Source organism: Danio rerio, chromosome 22 (genome assembly GCF_049306965.1).
Source record: "Danio rerio strain Tuebingen ecotype United States chromosome 22, GRCz12tu, whole genome shotgun sequence".
Classification (NCBI taxonomy): domain Eukaryota; kingdom Metazoa; phylum Chordata; class Actinopteri; order Cypriniformes; family Danionidae; genus Danio; species Danio rerio.
The window spans coordinates 30178270-30199590 of NC_133197.1; the positions used below are offsets into that span (position 1 = coordinate 30178270).

Below are 21321 nucleotides of genomic sequence, written 5' to 3' on the forward strand. Positions count from 1 at the left end.
AGGAAAATAAATAGATACAAAAATAATAATTACATTTCCAGTGGTGTGAAAAAAATTGCCCTCCGTTTGTCACATTTTATTGTTTCAGATCATCAAACAAATTTAAATGTTATTCAAAGATGATATTCATTTGATGATATTCATTCATGATGTTTATTCATTTTCTTTTCGGCTTAGTCCCTTTTAGTCCCTTTTTTATTTTTTATTTTTTTAACATTTTTAAAACATATCTCTAGTTTATCACATTGCAGTTCAGTTTCACTAGCCACACTTAGTCCTGATTACTGTTCACACTTGTGCACATTCAAGAAATAACTTAAATAGTACCTGCCTGACCAAGTGAAATAGACCAAAAGATCCTCAAAATCTAGGCATCATATTTAGAACCAAAGAAATTCAAAAACAGAAGAGAAAGAAAAGAGCAATCTAGCATTCAGAATTCTGAGAATCATAAAATGTTAGAACTCTGAGGGGGGAAAATGCTAAATTCTCAAGATTCATTTATTCATGTGACAGATTAGAAATTGCCACTTGAGTGGCTTTGCTAAGTCCAATATAATACGTTGAAAACACTGACAGAGACATTTTTGAGTATTTGTTTTAAGTACTGTAAAAAAAACTTGCTTACACAAAAATGTTGAAAAGGTTTTGCTATTTTAAAAAGTTATTTTTTTATTTTATGGCAAAGTTGACATTTGCATGGAATAATCTCATAGCAACAAATCTCCCAGTCTGGAAAAGTTTTTAAAGCCATTTCTAAAGATTTGGGACTGCAGAGAACCACAGTGAGAGCCATCATCTACAAATGGCAAAACATGAAACAGTGGCCGGCCGAACAAACATTACCCCCAGAGTGCGAGTGTTCATGAGCACCATAAGAGAACGTTGCATAGAGAACGTTTCCCCTCAGACATTTTTAACTTGTGTGACATTTTTGATTTGTTCCTTATTTTGAGATTTACCCTAAGAATTCTTCTAATTAATATATTAAAAAAGTTGACTTTTTTTCTTCAGAATTGACGTTTGTTTTCCTCAGAATTTTGACATCTTCAGAATTAAGATTTTTCCCTAAATATTTATTTTTCCATCTCATAATTTTGACATTGTTTTTCAGAATTCAGATTTTCCCCATAGAATTTTAACTTTTTCTCAGACTTCAGAATTTTGTTCCTCAGAATGTTGATGCCACATTGCAATTCTGACTTTTTTTCCTTACAATATTCTAATAATTCTGCTTACTTTTTTTTTACAATTTTGCCTTTGTTCCTCAGAATTGTATGTTTATAATTATAATATATAATTTATAATATATTTATAATTCTGACATCGTTTCTCAAAACTCTGAATTATTTACCTCAGATTTTTGACATTTATCTTCAGAATTTAGCAACCCCCCCACCACCCCCCCCCCCCCCCCCCCCCAATTCCAGCTTAACATTTAATATTTCTCAGAATTCTGAATTTACATGGAATTCATCATGGAACAATACTATTAAGTTAACAGGAAATTTATCTCACAATTCACAATATTTTAGTTTCGCAACATAAGTGAAATAAATTCAGCTATTTGGTAATTTTATTACACAATCAACTGTTAACTAATAATATCATCTTTCAACATAAATCCTGTCATCCATTTAGTTAGAGTTGCTTCTGACTTGGACTGGAGTGAGGGTTGTGTGGATTTGTGATGGGAGCAGATGGGTGTTGTTGGGATGAGAACGGGATTTAAAGTGGCCGCTGCTTGATGCCTCTCTTTCTCTCGCTAATTCAAATGCAGTTTACTGAGAGATTATTTCTAAGGATACAGAGGGATTTTGTAAGGAAAATTACGAGATTATTGCTCTACCTGGAACAGGCCTCGACATTTTCTTTTGTGCTCTTGTAAAAGAAAAATGGCACAAGGTTCTTCTTTACATTTTGTTAATAGTAATAATAATAATAATATTAACAGTATTAATAAAATGTATGCTAAATAGATAGCTTTTTGACCACACTCTATCAAGGGTTTGATATTAGAACTTTTTTTCTCAACTTTACTTTTATTTTTTAGTATTTTTTAAACAATGTGTGTGTGTGTGGCTTTAAACTATTATTGTGGGATTTTAGGATAATTGTTGTCCTTTAAGGACTGATGGTAAAAATAGCCTGACTGAGCCAATGTCAGACCCCGCTGCTCCAACTTTACACTATATGGCTCTAGATTAGTTAATCTGGTCTAAACTCTTGAGATTACTGCCCAATTAAAGCCTCTGCAAAGACGGGATGGTCCAAACCCCCCTTAAACACTGTTTCCTTCCCAATAATCAGCTCTGATAAGTAGGATGTTGCTTCCAGGTTCAGTCCTTGAACTGAAAAACAAGGATCTAATAGCCAAACTACTTCAAAATGTATGCATTTGTTTGTTTGTTTATGTCATTTTCATCAAAAGTGTAAATATACAGTATCTATATACAATCAAAAAAGTTATTTATTTATTTATTTTTTTGCTTGTTCAAACTGCTTATTTAATATAAGCTGAATCAACACAATTCTTGAGATTTCATTGGGACAACTTAATTTTTTGTTCAATCCACATAAATTTGTTAAAAGTGTTAAATTAACTTTATTTGTGTTGCGACAACATAAACGAATTGTGTGGAACCCTACATTTTTTAAAGTATACATATATATATATATATATATACACACACACAATATATATATATATATATATATATATATATATATATATATATATATATATATATATATAGCCATGCAGTGGCGCAGTATGTAGTGCTGTTGCCTCACAGCAAGAAGGGAGCTGGTTCGAGCCTCGACTGTGTCAGTTGGCGTTTCTGTGTGAAGTTTGCATGTTCTCCCTGCGTTTGTGTGGGTTTCCTCCGGGTGCTCTGGTTCCCCCACAGATGCAGTACAGGTAAAAAGGGTAGGCTAAATTGTCCATAGTTTATAAGTGTGTATGTGAATGAGTGTGTGTGGATGTTTCCCAGAGATGGGTTGTGGTTGGAAGGGCATCCGATGCGTAAAAACGTGCTTGATAAGCTGGCAGTTCATTCCGCTGTGGCGACCCCAGATTAATGGGGGGACTAAGTTGAAAAAAAAAATGAATGAATGAATATATCAAATATATATATATATATATATATATATATATATATATATATATATATATATATATATATATATATATATATATATATAATTGATATTATAATAGTATATATATATATATATATATATATATATATATATATATATATATATATATATATATATATATATATATATATATATTAACATTTTTAAGTTACAATCATATTACTAATTGAATAATTCCTATATTTAAAACTAATTTTTGTGTAACTACTACTAAATCATTAAAAAGATTAAAATCGCTCATATTCCTTAGTAATATTAGAAGTAACAATAACAACAAAAATAGTAACAAAACAATAATAAATTAGTTATGAATATATTTGTTACTACTACCATAAATTTAAAACACAATTATAATACTATTATAATAAAACTAGTCACACTGCTTAGTAATAATGATAATAAACATGCTATTCATTAAAGTATGACGATGATGCTTATTATATCAAAGATGTTCAAAGTTTTTACAATAATTTTTTTAGTAATAATTTTATAAATATCAATTTGATAAAAATTGATTGATTGAATAAAAATTGATTTAGAAAAAAATCAGTATTCATTAACATTCATGTAACCAAATTTAATAATAATCTAATTACTAACATTAATATTTGTGATGCAATACCGTCAAAATTATTAAAAACCAGTCAGTCAGTTATCATTATTACTTGTGCTGCTATTACTACTATTATATCACTGTTATTATGTTATTATTCACATTCCTTTGTAATAATAGTAATAAAAAGTATTAGTAATAATTTATTATTATAATTATTTGAGCAGACTACTGGACAATTGAAGTTATTTAAAAATAGTCATTCTAATAATAATAATAATAATAAATACACTATTCGTTCTTTATGTAGTAATAAAAGTAACAAAAGCAACAATAAAAAAATTATTTAATATAAATATTTGTGCTACTATTGCAGTTATTAAAAATGTTCACATGGTTCAGTATTATTAATTGAGTTAATAATAAAGTTATTAATTCATGTGCGATAATGATGATGAAATGATGCTGCTGATAATAATAAGTCATTCATTCATTTATTCCTTCATATTCCTTCACGCTGCAACCCATTACTGGGAAATAATAACCTGGGATAATAATAATAATAATAATAATAAATATTATTATTATTATTATTATAAATGTTTATAATTATTATTTTTATTATTATTATTATTATTATTATTATTATTATTATATTTATTATTAATGATATTACAACTACACATTTATCAAAGTCCATCTAAATATTCTTCAGTAGTACAAACATAATAAAAATAAGTGAATTTGTTTTCATAAACTTTATTGTATTACATTTTATGCATGTGTCATAGTTGCTGCATATGAACTGTAAGTGGCTTTCTTCTAAATCATATCAAGTAGGCAGTAAATGTGAATGGAAGTGACTGTGAAGATTAAAGTCTTATCTGACTCTCTGGACAGCCGCCCAGATCGCAGCCGGGCGAACATCCAGCTACTTACCATTTCATCCAATAACTAACGTCTAACGATTAAACCTTTTCGAAATGTCACCGTCACTGTCTGCCGCTAACTTTGTCCCTTGCACTTGGAAGGCAGACAGAGTCAAAAACAAGGTTTTATTAATAGATTCCGAATTCAACGGGTCAAAGTGTCAGAGCCAAGGTTATTTGAGTAAACGAACACTAAAACTAAAAATATTGGTCAAACATTACTTTTGTTAACTGAAATGAAATTCAAATTCGCAATAAATAAGAAACTAAAACTAGATAAAAATAAGTCATTGATAAAAATTAACTGAAATGAAATAATAATTATCGTTTTCAGAATTTATGAAAATCTGATGAGTGGCTGTTTAGAGAATTACCTGTAGATGGCGCTTTTACAGACAAACACTCAACATAAGCTCATTCTGAAAATGTAGCCCCAGTGTATATACATTTCTGGAGATTGTGAATTACATAGCCAGAGCAACGTATGGCTGCATTTCATCTTTAAAACGAACGATAGAGGGCGCTATGAGGCTGTTTCTTTTCACATTTACCAGCTGACTGCTTACCTCTGTATAAACAGTTTTTCTGCTGTGACCAGTTTGTCCGGTAGCTCGACATGTACATTGGTGGACTTGAGATGCAGATCAAAGTTCACCGTGACAACGAGGATCGGACGGTTAGTCAGTCAGTCAGTCAACAGTGGCCTTTGGTGGGATTACTTGGGAACAGTAGGCGGGAATGACACTTGAGAACAAAATTAGAGATCTGAGAAAGCCTTCACAGCGACCTCTGGTGGAAACTGAAAAGAAACTGCAAAGAAAAAAAAAACTTAGCTCCTTAGATGTATTTTGCTCTCCCCAGAATTGTACATAGGTGTATGTAATCAGAATGAGCCTGGGTAGCAAATACTAGTTTTCACTGGACGTTTTCCTAACCTGAAATCTGCAAAACTAGATTTACTAAAACTTAAATAATAAAATTAAACAGAAATGTGTTTACAACGTTAAAACTAAAGTAAAACATTACTGAAACGAACTAAAATTAAACTGAAATGAACAGTAAATTTTATGATAATATTGAAACAAAAACTAATATTAAAATACTAAACTATACTAGCCCGCTCCAGCCTTTCCTTCTCTTTATATTCGTTCTAAGTTCACGGTGCCAACCAAGCAAACGTCAAGCCAAATGTTACCTAAACGCTTACACAACTTTCTGTTGTGAGAAGGAGACCTGCGACTGGTGGACAGGTCTGTTCCAGGAATTACTCCTCTGCTGGTCAGGATAACTGAGTTCAATCAAATAATGAAATGCAGTGAAAGCATTTATAGCGGAGGTAGTAAAAGAGAGAGGCGACACTACAGAAATGACAGATGTCAAGCAGGATTTGGTCTGTCACACTGACCGCTCGCTGTCCGTCAAACACCCTTTACCATCAAACACTGCGGATTTAAGCCTGAGTCTGTCAGGTCAGTGACGGGACCATCTGTCAGTCAACACGTTCCCAGTGCTGGAGAGAAATCTGTTCAACTGGCCATTAGCGTAAATATCTAATCAGCCAATCACCTGGCAGACACTCTGTGTTTAGACGTCTAAAAGTGGTAAAGGAGATCTGCTGTTGTTCAAATCAAGCAGAATGAAAAAGAAAGTGATTTAAGTAACTTTGAATGTGGTATGGTTGCTGGTTTCAGATGGGCTGCTTTTGGATCTACTAGCATTTTTTTGCACAGCCATCTATATAGGTACAAAAGGTTAAAAATAAAGCCATTCTCCCGGAGGAACTCATTTTACAACTCCCTCTAGAGTTGAACAGTTGAGCTTTTACCGTTTTTTGATCCATTTAGCCAATCTCCGGGTCTGGCTGGAGCACTTATAGCTTAGCTTGGCATAGATCAGGGGTCACCAATCTCAGTCCTGGAGGGCCGGTGTCCCTGCAGGGTTTAGCTCCAGCTTGCCTCAACACACCTGCCTGAACGTTTCAAGTATACCTAGCAAGACCTTGAATAGCTTGTTCAGGTGTGTTTGACTGGCATAGATCATTGAATTAGATCAATGATCTATGTCAAGTTAAAAAATGACCAAAGAGTTTTAAAAAGAGTATTTAAAGCTTGACTCTTCTTCTACCAGACTGGGAGAGTCCCTGAATGGATTAAAACAAATAGTAAAACTCAATTGTTTAACTCTCAGGGAAGCTGTAAAATTAGCCTTTTTTAGTTACTCAACTAAACACTCAATACAACCAAAATATATAGAACAGCGTTTCTGAACACACAATACATCTAAAATTTAAATTTTATAGACCTATAATTTACAAAAACCCAACAAAATTGGACAATAGAAGACTGGATAAAGGTTGCCTGCTTTATTGATTCTCAATTTCTGCTGCGCCATTCAGATGGAAGGGTCAAGATTGGTGTAAACAAGAAATCATGGCTTTGCCTTGTGCTAGTGGTTCAGCCTGATGATGATGTAATAGTATTATCTTAACAAACTTCAGCAGTTATATGCCAAAACCTACAGCACCTAAGCATTGTACACCATGTACATCCATTCATGACCACAGTTTACCAATCTTGTGACAGCAACTTACGGAATTATAGGACACCATGTCACATCATCACAAACTGATTTCTTGAATATGACAGTGAGTTCACCAAACTCAAATATGTTAAATAGACATGAGATCTCAAATCACTAAAGCACCTTTGGGATTTGCTGTAACATGAGACCTACTATTTATTTGCAACAAATCATGTTAATATGCACCAAGGTCTTTGAGGAATGATTCCAACAGCTTAATGAATTTCTGCTACAAATAATTAAGGCAGTTCTGAAGGCAAACCAGGTCCAACCTGGTTCTCGCATGGTGTACCTAATAAAGTACCTTTACTCTCAGAAATAAACGTATGCAAACTGTCACTACTACACTTTTAAGTATCTAATATGTAAAGCAGGGGTGTCCAAACTCGGTCCTGGATAGCCAGTGTGCTGAACCAGCTAATCAGGCTCTTACTTGACATACTAGAAACTTCCTGGCAGGTGTGTTGAAGCAAATTGGAGCTATACTCTTAAGGACACTGGCTCTAAATGACTGGGTTTGGACACCCCTGATGTAAGGGATAATGTTCAATGCGGAAGTTGTTCTCACAAAATATAGCATGGGAGGTTTGTCAGCAGGCCAATGTGAAGCTAAGCATTGTGCTTTCTTATAATAATAACTGACTACATTTAACTTATCTAGTTTATTGCATAGTTACTTGCCACATAAGTAAATAATCAGGCACAAAACATTGATCTGAGCTGTAATACTTAACTAACTTTTTAATTAAATGTAAAGCTTGTAGAAAGAAAAATGCCTAGATGCAGTCTACACTAACCTACTTGTGTTATTCTGTCACAAGGAACTGCAGACTGGCAGGTAAATATATTTGAATATGTTCAGATAAATAAGATAATTAAAAATACCCAGATGAGCCTGTTATCACTATTACCAGTTGTTATTTGAGAATAACATACCTTGAAATGTTGTGATTTACCTATCAGAATCACGTATTCCAGAGAGCCGTGTTATAAATCTCTTTAAGGTATCAATATAGCCCATTTTGGTTTCCTTTTGGGTGCTCCCGTTTCCCCCACAGTTCAAAGACATGTAGGTGAGTTGGGTAAGCTAAATTGTCTGTGTATGTTCTGGTCCTCCAGGTTGGGGGTTGAGCGCTGGGCTAACAACCCACCTCATAAAAACTAGATGTTACAAAACACCAATATATGGTGTGGCTAAATATCAACTTCGATATTAATGGCCCTGGGAGTAAGTAAGTATCTCTGTTTACTTTAAAACTTACTTTAAACAGACCTAGTATTCCAACTGCATTACAGCCATTAGAGTTTCTCCAATATAGGTTGAACCATTGATACCTTAGGAAACCTAATATTGGTTTGCCATGCCAGAGCCATCTGTTCATACTATCCCTGCCATGATGCAATACGTTCAAAACCCAATAACGAGGAAGTAACTGTCATCTGTATGATCACAGCACATGTAGACAAAGGAATGACCTAAATGACCCAAAGGAAAATGTCACTTGTAGTCAAACACAACCAAATCGTTTATTGCAGTTTCACATTAGATTAAGCACAACCATGAACAATGGTATCATTGGAAACCTCCCTGGATTGAAATCCCATTACACACAGTGGAGCTCCTCTCATAATTGAACTCATCAACGGATCAGACTGCAAATTACGGGATTCAAGCTATCCTGGAATTTGAACATCTCAAAATCCAGGCGGATCTTACAGGTGGGCAATGGTGGAGTATCACTGACTTCTCGACAAGCTTCCTCAGAAGAATTAACAAATAGGATTAGTGGGCAAGAAAAATCTTCCAAAGAGCCATCTGCTAAGCCGCATGGGGAGACGTCAGCTCAAAGCTACGTGATTGCAACCCTCTGTGACAAGGAAAGGATGAACTGACAATGCAAACCAATTAATTCAACTATATGCAACTTTTTGGGGGGCTGCAGGGAGGGATGCCTGAATTACAATTGTGGGTAACCAAAAATTGACTTTTAATTTTCTCTGAAGTTTGCCACGGGACAAGGAATCAATATGCCTGATTTACCTTTTAAATGCATTTGGTGGGGTTTGACACTATTGTTGTTGACTGGATACTTTTCTATAGATGCAGGTACGTATCTACTCTACTCTAGGACTTTATTCATAGATTTTTTTAACCCTGCAAATTTGTGAGCATGTGGTCTTTCTTCTTTATCAGATACTGGAACTCATGAGGATTACTTGGCAAATGGAAATACAATGCTTTTGGACACTAATGAAGTTTTGAATCACTTATTGTTGTTGGACAAAGGTAAAACTTTGAATTACATGTCTGCTGAAGGGAAAACAGCTCTATCTAGACATAAAAGGGACCTCCTGTTCCCCAATGGAGTTAAACTGTGCTCACATGAGACGGTGCAACAGGCAGTGCAGAATCATCTCAACTACTTTCACCTGCGAGGTAAGATCCAGACATTTCTTTTTACTCAAATTTTGAGAGATTCTGGGATAGTTGCCAAGAATCGTACAGTACGTTGGAGATGACTTCCATAGTGTAAACAAATGCTCTTTGAGATCATTATGCATGAAAAATGAGCTCATGCAGCTCCACTTTTCATCAATAATAATAAACTAAGCCAACTTGACCGATTCCATTAATGTCCAAGTAACCGCACTGGATTCAAAACGTCAGAAACACACTGTCTCTTTGTCTCGGTCTTGCATATAATCGTACAAAAATATTCAGAGACACTTTTCCACATCATGCTCTTTCTAAAGATCACATATTAGCCTGTGAAGTTAGATGCAATCAAAGTATTAAGCCCTACTGGAGACCACCGCTGAGAATAATGTCTCTCGCTGTTTGAGGTAATAAGACCCAGATGACCCTAGTGAATCTAATTACGACAACACGAAAACCAAGTGTTGCCATTTTATGTAAAGGTTATTCTTGCAGTGTGTCAAAGAAAAGTTGATTACATTTAGCCACGCACATTATTAGTTGGTGGTCTGATGCTTAACTGCATGTACTGCGGGGGTCCAAAAGTCTAAGACAACCTGTGAATGTTTATTAAGGATTTAAAAAATTTGGTGTCTCCATTGCGTAACAATTTGTCACCTTGGAATTATTTTGAGATATTAAGCTTCAAAGTTTTTGCATTCCATAGCAAACAGTATGTGTGTAACATTTTTTTTAATAAAAAGTCCTAAAATGTAAACAACTTATAAAAAACACCCCATAATGTAAATATGTTGTCATTTAATAAGAATATGTCAATAACTCAATTTTGACAAAAATGTCAGATAGAACCTTATAGTTCAAAGGTGACAAATACAAGGACAAATTTTAAAGTTTTCCCTTTGATTGCATGAAGAACTACTGTACAGCAAGATATTGAGTTCAATAACATCTTTAGAGTTTCATGGAAAAGCCGAAGTCAAATAAGTTGAGTAAATAATGGCACAATTTAGATTTTTGGGTGAACCAATTTTCTTTGATGCTGATAATGATCATTTGGCTGTCAGTACTTTCATGTATCATTCCAGTAGGAAAAGGCTAGAATTCCCCATTTCTTGTTCTTGCTCTCCTGAAGAACCCATTGCTACTAAATCACAGCAGACAGTGATCAGATCCTTGGCTCTGCCAGGAAAACTGGTGACCTCTGCCCTCATTCGCACTTGAGTTCTGGTATTTGTCATACAGAGTCAGCATGGCGGGCAGATGTAGGTGGAACATATCAAAATGTTTAGCCAGGGTTAACGTCCCCCATCTGTGCATTTAATTTTCCACTTGCAGGGTACATTAAGAAAATACGCAGATACCAAAATAGCAATTTTGGTTCACAATCTGAGAAATAAAAAAATTACGTTTGTCTGGAACAACTGACATGTGTGGCTAAAGGATAAGAGGGATGTTTCCATTATGCTAGGTATTGCTGTTTCTTTACTTAATTTAAAAATAAAAAAATAAATAATTTATGTCTTTTAAATTAAAGGAGTTTCCTTTAAGGAGCAATTTCAGTTTCCACTACAACAGAGTTCATAGCTGGTGTTTTGGCAGATTTTTGCTTCTCTATTGTTTATAGTTTCTCTCACAAGATCTTTTCCAAAACCTAGCAAACTGCTTGAATAGTTGCTGTCTAAACTGGCTGCAGTAATATAAATAAAATTAAAACTATACTAGTGTTTACTAGTGTTCCTAAGATACAATTCACAGTTGCAACATATAGGCTCATTCTGAAAACGTAGCCCTATATACATTTCTGGAGATCATGAATTATGTAGCCAGACATACGTATGGCTGCATTTCATCTTTAAAATGAATACTATGGGACGGTATAACGCTGTTCCTTTTCATGCTTACCAGCTAAATGCTTACCTCCATATGGACGGATTTTCTACTGTTACCAGTTTGTCTAGTAGCTCGCCATGTTTGTCGGTGAACTTAAGACGCAGAGAAGAGATGAATACAATGACATAGTTCAAGTCCGGCAAAGAACCATTCTAGAAAGCGGGTAAGACGAAATCAGAAGCCAAAAATTTATAAACACGTAAACAAGAGGGTGAGAATGTGGTAAAATCTGAAAATGTGGTAAAACTCAGGCGAGGGCTTTTCTTTTTTTGGATTGCTTTGTTAAACTGTTGGTTGGATTTAGGGAAGTGGGTGGGCGCGTCAATCTGTGCTTTTGAAAACACTATCGGTTAGGTATAGGAAGGAGAGGGGTGGGTTAGTCAAATGGTCAGTCAGTCGACAGTGGCCTCTGGTGGATTAATGCATGAACAGTTGGCGCAAATGGCACTCGAGAGAGAAATTTGACATCTCAAAAAGCATACACAGCAGCCTCTGGTGGATTCGCAAAAACAAAAGCTGCAAAAAAACACCTGCTGGGATGTATTTGCGCTCTCCAGAAATATATTTAGCAGTACATTTTCATAATGAGCCTGGGCATGTCCAGTTAGTCCAATCAGCATGTTGCTAAAGGTAATTGGTGATTCACTAATACAAATGACATGAACTTCATCAACGTATTGTATGCAATCTGTTTCTGTTTTTACCTATGTGTACCTACAGTATGTGTGTAAGTTTACATTGCATGAGTAGGCCTATAAGTAGATATTTATGCATTTGTGTACCTCAGTGTGCCAGGAGACAATTTGGGAGGCTTATAAAATCTTCTGGGATCGCTTACCTGAGAAAGAAGAGTACCAGATCTGGATGAAAAAATGTCAAAATGGTAGCATTAGCGTGTTTGACATCGGCCGAAGCTTTAGTCAGTCAGCTGAGCACCTTGCTTTGATTTCAAGTGTAAGTATTCTTACTACTTCAAAGATTACTAAAATTGTTATATTCACCTAAAAAAAGAAACAAACTTACTCTTATTGTATTTTGCAGAGGGTAGCATCATCCACAATAACATCAACAAGGTAAGAATTTTGCACAATGCTGATAAACTGTTGGGGGATGGGGGGTTATCCGAGTAATAAAGTTCCAAAAGAGATTGGTGGGGGGTTGGGTGAATTGGATGGAATTGTGGGAGTTTTCCAGAATAATTAACAAAACAGGATGGTGGCGGGAGATGGGTGTAAAATACGGGAGACTCCCAGGAAAAACAGGAGTGTTGGCAGGTATGGGGTAGGGCAAGCTTTAAACTGATTTGAATTTCTTCACACACAAGTTCATGTTCACGAGTTCAATTTCTCACACAAAGCACCCACAACAAATAAGAACCTGCATCACTGTTTATAAAGTAAATGTGTAACCACATAATTCCTATATTTGTCTTATGGTAGTGCGCCCACCAGCCCATGGCAACCTGAATGCAGGTAGGGATTATGGGCTAAATAAAGTAGTACTGCTTTGCAGCCTATATGTAAATTAATCTGCAAATCACTGGTGTGGAGCTAATGCTAACACTTTATAAATTATCTAAAACATCAATTCTTTCTTGAGCCCAATGGCTAACTCTTAGCTCACACTAGTACTTTGTAGACAAACCACCCATTAATAGTAAAAACTGGATACAGATTTTAATAATACTTTTAGTCCCTCTTAGAGCTAGTCCTTTTTCTACAGTTTTAAATACTTAGCACGCTTTATGTTTCTATTTTTTTCCTGAAGAGCAAATTTATATTTTGTTGGTTTAGGGTATGTTCTTGTGCTTCAAACGCATTTATAATTATCTTTTCCTTCACAGGCATCAGACGACGACTACTTCGCCAACACTAGCAAAAGCTGAACAAGGTCAGTGTAGTTTACTACATTGTTTGAAACAATATACTTCTTAAACAGTGGATCTGAGTTCACATTCCCTGTGTTTATACATTTTTAGCTAATGTCCAGGAAATTTTATGTTGACTTGATTTTGCGGTCTTTTGATTTAAGTTATGCTCTGATTCAATATTTATTGGTGCAGTCATATCAACACAGATCTAGTGCTTTCTGGCTCAAGATATACACTGCTCTCAGAATAGACTTTAATCCTTGTTAGGTACTCTGTGGCTTGTAATAAAGTAGAGGTGTCAAGATCCTCAGACAAAGTTACATCATTTAATCAAGTGTAATTAATTATTTGTGCATGGTCTTAGTCACAACAGTAGATTATACAGAGTTTGGCCCTTACATCACGAGAATAATTAAGGAAACCCAATTAAATGATGCAATTTACATTAAAAAATAATGATAATGAAGTACACTTTTTTCTTTTTTTTGCTTTCATCTAGTTGGTATTTTGATTCCTGAGGCAGTGCCAGGTTCACAAGTTGTCACACCGCAGACCTTTGCAGATGATATCGTAATCACAACTTTGCCTACAAGGCTTCAAGTGACACCTGGAATTACCCCAAAGCCTGATCTTGTCACAGCCTTTAAGGACACAGTAAAACCTATTTCTGAAACTGAACCTGAGGTCATATTGGGTACTACTTCTGAGAGTCCTGTTAAAGCATTGGATACCATTACCATTAAACATGAAGAGGTTGTTGTAGTCTCAGAATCTAAATTATTGATTACTGAGAGGACTTCGGAGGACTCTACTTCAAGGAAATATGATTATGAGTTTCCCACGACCTTTAAGGACTCGTTAGTAATAAACACTCCTATAGTACTAACAACTGAATTTTCTGAACAAATGTATTCAGAAATAGGACAAGGTTTTTCTGATGGTACAGTTAAAACAGTAGCTGTTACTATTCAAAAGGAACTTGACATTGTCTCAAAATCTACATTATTAACCACTGACAGAACTCCAGAAGTTTCTACTTCAAAAAAATCTGAGCATGATAATCCCACTAACTTTGTAGATTCATTGGGAATAAGCACCAATACTCCTAGAGTGACCACAAGTGAACTCAAAGAAGATCTTCATTCAGAATTAGAACAGGTGGCTGGGCAGGATGTTATTCACAGTCCTGTTAAAACAACACATGTTACAATTAAGCATGAAGTGTTGGACACAAATACTACATTAATGACAACTGACAGAACTCCATATTCTACTTCAGCAAAATATGAACGTGTTATACCAACATCCTTTGAGGACTCACTAGTCACAAGTTCATCTACTGAACAGGATATGACCAATGTTCCTATTAAGACGGCATATGCCACAATTTCACATGGAGAGTCTGAAATTGTCACAGAGTCGACAATAACAACCACTAACAGAAATCTTGAAGATTCTTCTTTAGCAAAATATGATTATGGGATTCCTCAAGGAATTGATACTTCTTCGGGAGTAATTAATGAATCTTCTACAAAAGAACATAATTCAGTATCTAAATTGAATATTGGTCAGACTACTACTGAAGGTCCCCAAACAACTGATGCAGTTCAGTATGTAGAATCTGACATTGTGTCAGAGGAAACGTTGAAATCCACTGGCAGAACTGCAGTTAGCTCAAACTCTACAAAAATTGAGGCCGATCTTTCCACAACTCCTGAGGACCTGACAGGAGTAAGTACCAACACTCCTGAAATAGTCACTAGAGATTCCATTACAATACTTATCCCAGAAACCGAGGGCATTACTAAAAATCCTGTTAAATCTGCACCTATTACCATTCAGCATGTGGATGTTGATGATGTTTTAGCAGCTACAGTGATGTCCACTCATAAACCTCCCAAAGTCTCACCTACAGAAATATCCCCCGATCAGAATCTCTTACCAGAGGAATCAAAGCTGCCAACTCTTACAAAACTAGCAGAAGTTTTGTCTGCCACAGAAGAGTTGCCAAAGGATCAGACAGACAAGGATGTTGCTAAAATTGTATATGTGTCTACTGTGCCAGAACTGGTGTCACCAACTATTCCCGCATATACGTCAACTGACACTACTAAGGAAAACCTACATGTGTTAACAGGGGGGGCAGTTGTTACATCACTTGATAAAGATGAGGAAGAACATACACCATACACAAAAGAGAGCAAAATTACACAGGTGACAACAGGAGCAGAATTACCAGGTACCATAACAGAGAGTACTCATGGAATGTGGAGGGAAACCCAAGAGCCAATAAATGTCACACCTGATGCTGAAGACAATCATTTGGGCAAAGAAGGGTACATAATAACAGAGATCCCAGAAGTTGCTGAAGTACCAGCTGGAGTGACACCCAAAATGATTGTGGAAACTACAACAGCCACTGAATCTGTGTTTACTGTGAAAGACACATCTATAATTGTAGACAAAACTGGCATTGTGAAACCTGTCGTGACTACGACAGAGGCAGCTGAACTTACTGAGGTTGGATTCGAAGATTTAGGCACAGACAAAGTAACAATTCTTGAAAACACACTTGAAGATTCTGTAGGACTAACAAATGAACCTTTTGCTGTATCATGGGGTGTAACTGAAGCCACTATTTTAGAGGAATCATATGTGGAAAGTACTGAAAGTATTTCAGGTAAAGAGAAGTCCACTGAAACTATTAAGATCACAGGTGAAGCCACAACTGATGACATTGGTACTTCTGAAACTGACATTGTAGTGCCTGTAACCGATCGCATAGAAGATAATGTAAATGTATCACCTAAAAATGATGATGCTAAGGAAACAAACATTTTTGAAGACACAACACCAGATCTTAGTGTTACTAATTCTGAAAAAGACATACTGACAACTACCATACATAAAGACATGCATGAAGTTACAGAACCATTAAATATTCCAGAGGTCACACATAAGGTTGTGATAGAGATCACAGATGATGTACGTGAGACCAGAGGAGATTCCTTACCCGAGACACCAGAAGTCACAACAGAGACACCTAAGGTTGCAACAGAAGCTGATGTCAAAACAACAACAAATGTTATATCTAAAGCACCTGAAGTTATACTGAAGACAACTGTAACCAAGTCAGATACACCTGATGTCACAACTCAGACACCTTTGTTAAAGCTTGAAGATACAGAGAGGGTTGAAATAGTACCTGAAACTCCTGACATACAAGTGGTTCAAACAGAACACTCAGAAAATGATATCCCAACTCCTGTCTTGAAAGTGGAGGATTTCACAGTTGCGCTGAATGACTTGACAACTCCTATTCAAAAGACTTCTTCAACCACATTACAACAAGACATTTCTAATGATATTTTAGAAGAAAACAATGTGGTGAGCACATTCCGTTTCTAGTTATAAATTAATTATAAAAATTATTTATTATGATTTCTTCTAAAACATTTTCTATTTTTTTTCCTGTATATACTGTAGATGGGAAATGAAATTGATGATATTGTGGTTCGACCAGTACGCCCTGTCGGCGATCATATTTTGGAGCTAAGTATTAAGCTAAGAGGGGAAAGCTATGACGATGCTCTGAGGGATCCATCAAGTAACTACTATCAACATCTGTCTACACTTTTTGTTGAAAAGGTGAGTTGCATCTACGCATTAAGCTATTTTAATGATTGGAATCTGGGGGTCACGGTGGCGCATTGGGTAGCACAATCACCTCACAGCAAAAAGGTTGCTTGTTTGAGCCTTGGCAAGGTCTGTTGGCGTTTGAGTCTGTGTGGAGTTAGCATGTTCTCTCTGTGTTCGCGTGGGTTTTTTCCGGGTGCTCCAGTTTCCCCCACAAGTTCAAACACATGCAGTGTAGGTGAATTGGGTAAGCTAAAATTGACCATAGTGTATGTGTGTGAATGAGTGTGTATGGGTGTTTCCCAGTGGCGGATTGCAGCTGGAAGGGCATCCACTGCGTAAAACATATGCTGGTGGTTTATTCCGCTGTGGCGACCCCAGATTAATAAAGGCAAAAAGAAAATGAATGAATGAATTAATGCCTGGAATCTATAATATCATGGCCATCAGGGTATATATTGTATTCTGTATTGTACTTTTATATCATATTTTTTTATTTTGTTGTAGATTGAAGAAGTTTTCGAAAGGCTTCCAGGTTTCAAGAAAATATATGTTCTTGAATTCAGGTATGATAAAACAAAACTTTAAATAACACATTCTGGTTATAAATAAAGCAAACAATATACATTTATTTCCTTACATCTGTCTTTTTTCTTAATATATTCCAGGCCACAGAAGGACATTGAAGGGTAAGCATTCTACATTTCATTTAAATCAACATTAAATCACAATAAATCACATCTCCAGATGATAAAAACAGATATAAATGTAATTTGGGCTATCACTACTAATATCTTTGCAATGTTTCACCCAGACCTGATACATCCATTTCTTCACCCTGCCATATCACACAGCTGCGTGATCCATGTCTCCTCCAAAACATCTAATGAGAAATTCGTCTGTCTGAATTTTCCACCCACCATATGTAGTGTTTTATAGAGCGTTGCTCTAAAATCAATTTCACACTGTTGTCTTGGTAGGGTCATGTGCATGCAGCCTCGTTAGCTTTGCAAAATCAATCGACTGAATAGATAGTCATACTCATTCAGGTGTAACATCAAATGTGTGTGTGTCAGTTGGCTATTTTGCTTGGCTAGTCACCACCTTACAGTAAGTGGGATTAGCTGCTGTGCTAAATGCATGCCAAGCATGATGGGATTAATGCTAAATATTCTGATCTCAAGTGTCATCAGTGCAAGGACTCTTTTAGGTTTATCAACAAGGCCTTGTTTAAATCAAAGAGGCTTGTTGAAGCATATGAGAATAGAGAGGTTGTCACCTAAAGCCATATAAAGCCAATTAGCATTTCTAGAGTTTCAAGAAATTGAATCCTGGTGGAGATTTTAACTTTCATAAGGAGAAAATGGATCTGGTCATAAAGTCACCAGGTTTTCTGACCCTCGTAGGAAAAGAAAATATGTAGCGAAAAAAATCTAGGTCAGTTCTCACTCCCAGTTCTTTTTTATTTCCCCCAGTAACCTGCAGCTGGCTGCTGACTATTCTGTGGCACGTTTGGCTGCTGACTTGATAATAGCCTGGAATTTTATTTTAGCCATCATGCTATGACAAAGCAATAGCTTAACCTTCTATAAACCTGGATAAAGTTTTGTGTTGGCTAGGATGTTCTATTTAATGGTTGAAGAGAGATTTTTAAGCTAGTTAAACCAGCTATCTGATGAGCTCCACCAGTTTTAATATTTGCAATTGGACATTGTACAACTGATTTAAATTTAACAAACGTAATTGAACAACTATAAAGCTCTACTATACATTTAATGAATAATAAGTCTAGAGGCAAGTTTATGGCCAGTTTGATAATGCATATTTACATTTAAATTTACAGCTAAAAATTTAGCAGACACTTTTATTCATTGCAACTTACATGACATTACCCATGAACACCCATGACATTACCCATAGCAGTGAGCTGCCTGGGGAGCAGTTGGGGATTCTGTGCCTTGCTCATGGGACCCACCTCAGCCACCATTGAGGGTGGAAGAGAGTGCTGGTTATTCACTCATCCCACCTTCAATCCCTGCCTGTGCCAGGACATGCTACCTTTGTATCACAAGTTCAACTCTCTAACTATTAGGCCATGACTGCCTGTACACTATGTTGTTTTTTTGACCACAGGTGTTTTCTTTTTATTCCTCAGAGGTCTGGCAGTGGTGGTGCACTATGCTGTTGTTCTTGAGGGTGATGGGTCAGGAGTAAGTAATGAGACCATGGATTACATAAACCTGCATTCCAACATGGTTGAGAACTCCTTCACAGATCCTGAGGAGCTGCCCACTGTGGTCTACACCATCACTGACTTCCGAAACTACATCTCCGAAGCCCTTCACAAGGATAACTTTATCAGAAACGCTACTCTGAATGTGGACATTGATTCTTTGCAACTTGAAAATGGTAAGACATTTTCTAAGAAACAGAGGCACATTTAATGCTTTTTTTAACCAGATCTGGTTCTGAAGCTGGAGCCAGTGCTTGGCTGGATGGTTGCACAAGAATTGACCCATATTTCCACTAAAAGAGATTGGAACCAAATTGAACCAGCTCAGTGCTCCAGATTTGGCACCAGAAACTGGTGGCTGAGAAACTGGCTGAAAAGCAGTATTAAGTGAAGTTTATTTATAAACTAATTTCAAGAGGACCATGTGCTTATGATTTATAATGGTTTGTCCCCCCACACGATTCACCAATCAGATGATTCCTAAATCACTATTAATAACCAGAGTTTCTTACTTCAGTTATCTTCGCTTTGAAGAATTTGAAGAACCTTTATAGGGCAGCACGACATCCCAGAGGTTAGCACTGTTGCTAAAAAAAATAACCTAATTTTCAACTCCCCTGGAGTTAAACAATGACCATTTTTTTTATTAATTCAGCCTAATTTAAGGTGGGTAGAGCTGGTTATTGTTCAAAAAACGTTGATACCGGTACCGATACATTAAAGGTGCTGGTTTCAATATTTTTCCTATTCAAAGCTTGAGTCTTCTGTAGTTACACTGTACACTAACACTGTACCAACCAAAAAAATTGCACCTACTGCAGCCATGGTACATCAGAATAAAACTAAAGTTACTAGCCATACTGGCCTAGAAACTTTTCAATTTGCGTAATCTTATACATGATGTAACCACAGAAGATTAAAGCAATGGAGAGCAAATTTATCAAAACTCTTTAGTCATTTTTGAGAGACATGCTAGTGGTTTAGTCTGATTCAAATATTTATGCTAAACTATGAAAAAAGGCTGCAATACAGTGGTGCAGTAGGTAGTGCAGTCATCTCACAGCAAGAAGGTCACTGGTTCGAGCCTCAGCTGGGTCAGTTGGCATTTCTGTGTGGAGTTTGCATGTGCTCTTTGCATTCGCGTGGGTTTCCTCTGGGTGTTCCGGTTTCCCCCACAGTCCAAAGACATGCGGTACAGGTGAATTGGGTAGGCTAAATTGCCTGTAGTGTATGAGCGTGTATGGACGTTTCCCAGGGATGGGTTGCGGCTGGAAAGGCATCTGCTGTGTAAAAATGTGCTGGATAAGTTGGCAGTTCATTCCACTGTGGTGACTCAAGATTAATAAATGGACTAAGCCGAAAAGAAAATGAATGAATAAATGAATAAATGAATGAATGAATGAATGAATGAATGAATGAATGAATGAAAAAAAAATGCTCCCGCTGAACCTGGAGATTTTCTGAATGTATATAAAAATGGTAAAACTCAAATTTATCTCCACAAGGGAGTTGTAAAATGACCCTATTCTCAAAACAATTTTTTTTTCTTTTTTTAAAGGTTTATTATAGAAACATACAAGTTTGAGTGCTGATTTCTTTATACACAGTCAGGTTTTAATTTTTGTCCTGTCACAGTGGTCAATTTCAAACTGTAGCTGAATAAACCCAAAATGCCTGTTGCCTGTTGTCAATAGTAGGATATACTTTTACATTGCTTGGCTGTATGTGGTTTTAACAAAGCAAAGAGCCTCTATTTTCCTTATCTCTGGTTTTGGCAAACTGATCTTGTAGTCTTCATTGAAGAGATGAGAGTATGGATATGAACTATGCATGAGAAGTTTTTGGTATAATTTGATATGATCTTGTTCTGTTTTGGCTTCACAGTGGAGACATTGCTGCCTTCCAAACCAACCAGCAGACCGTTTGACTCCAGTGACATGATGGTGAGTCAATGGTCATTGGCAGGACCACCCAGTAAGTGGGTAACTATGACTGTCCAGTCCAGGTTCCCTTTCCAAAGCTGCATGTTAG

At 36.2% G+C, this 21321-nt stretch overlaps 1 protein-coding gene across 3 annotated transcripts in view; it reads left to right on the forward strand.

Moving 5' to 3' along the window:
• The first annotated feature begins 8830 nt into the window (after nucleotides 1–8830).
• impg2b (interphotoreceptor matrix proteoglycan 2b) overlaps nucleotides 8831–21321 on the forward strand; it is a 42942-nt gene continuing 30451 nt past the window's right edge. For 2 of the 3 annotated variants that reach the window (XM_021473520.3, XM_068219012.2), the window contains exons 1-12: nucleotides 8831–9331; nucleotides 9419–9661; nucleotides 12339–12505; nucleotides 12593–12624; nucleotides 12991–13023; nucleotides 13395–13441; nucleotides 13921–16808; nucleotides 16908–17069; nucleotides 17565–17623; nucleotides 17726–17746; nucleotides 19213–19466; nucleotides 21175–21233. In XM_021473520.3, coding sequence (XP_021329195.2) covers nucleotides 9253–9331; nucleotides 9419–9661; nucleotides 12339–12505; nucleotides 12593–12624; nucleotides 12991–13023; nucleotides 13395–13441; nucleotides 13921–16808; nucleotides 16908–17069; nucleotides 17565–17623; nucleotides 17726–17746; nucleotides 19213–19466; nucleotides 21175–21233 — 4044 coding nt within the window. In that variant the 5' untranslated portion in view covers nucleotides 8831–9252. The remainder of the gene's footprint in view (nucleotides 9332–9418; nucleotides 9662–12338; nucleotides 12506–12592; nucleotides 12625–12990; nucleotides 13024–13394; nucleotides 13442–13920; nucleotides 16809–16907; nucleotides 17070–17564; nucleotides 17624–17725; nucleotides 17747–19212; nucleotides 19467–21174; nucleotides 21234–21321) is intronic. The other variant, XM_021473521.3, reaches the window with a different exon arrangement.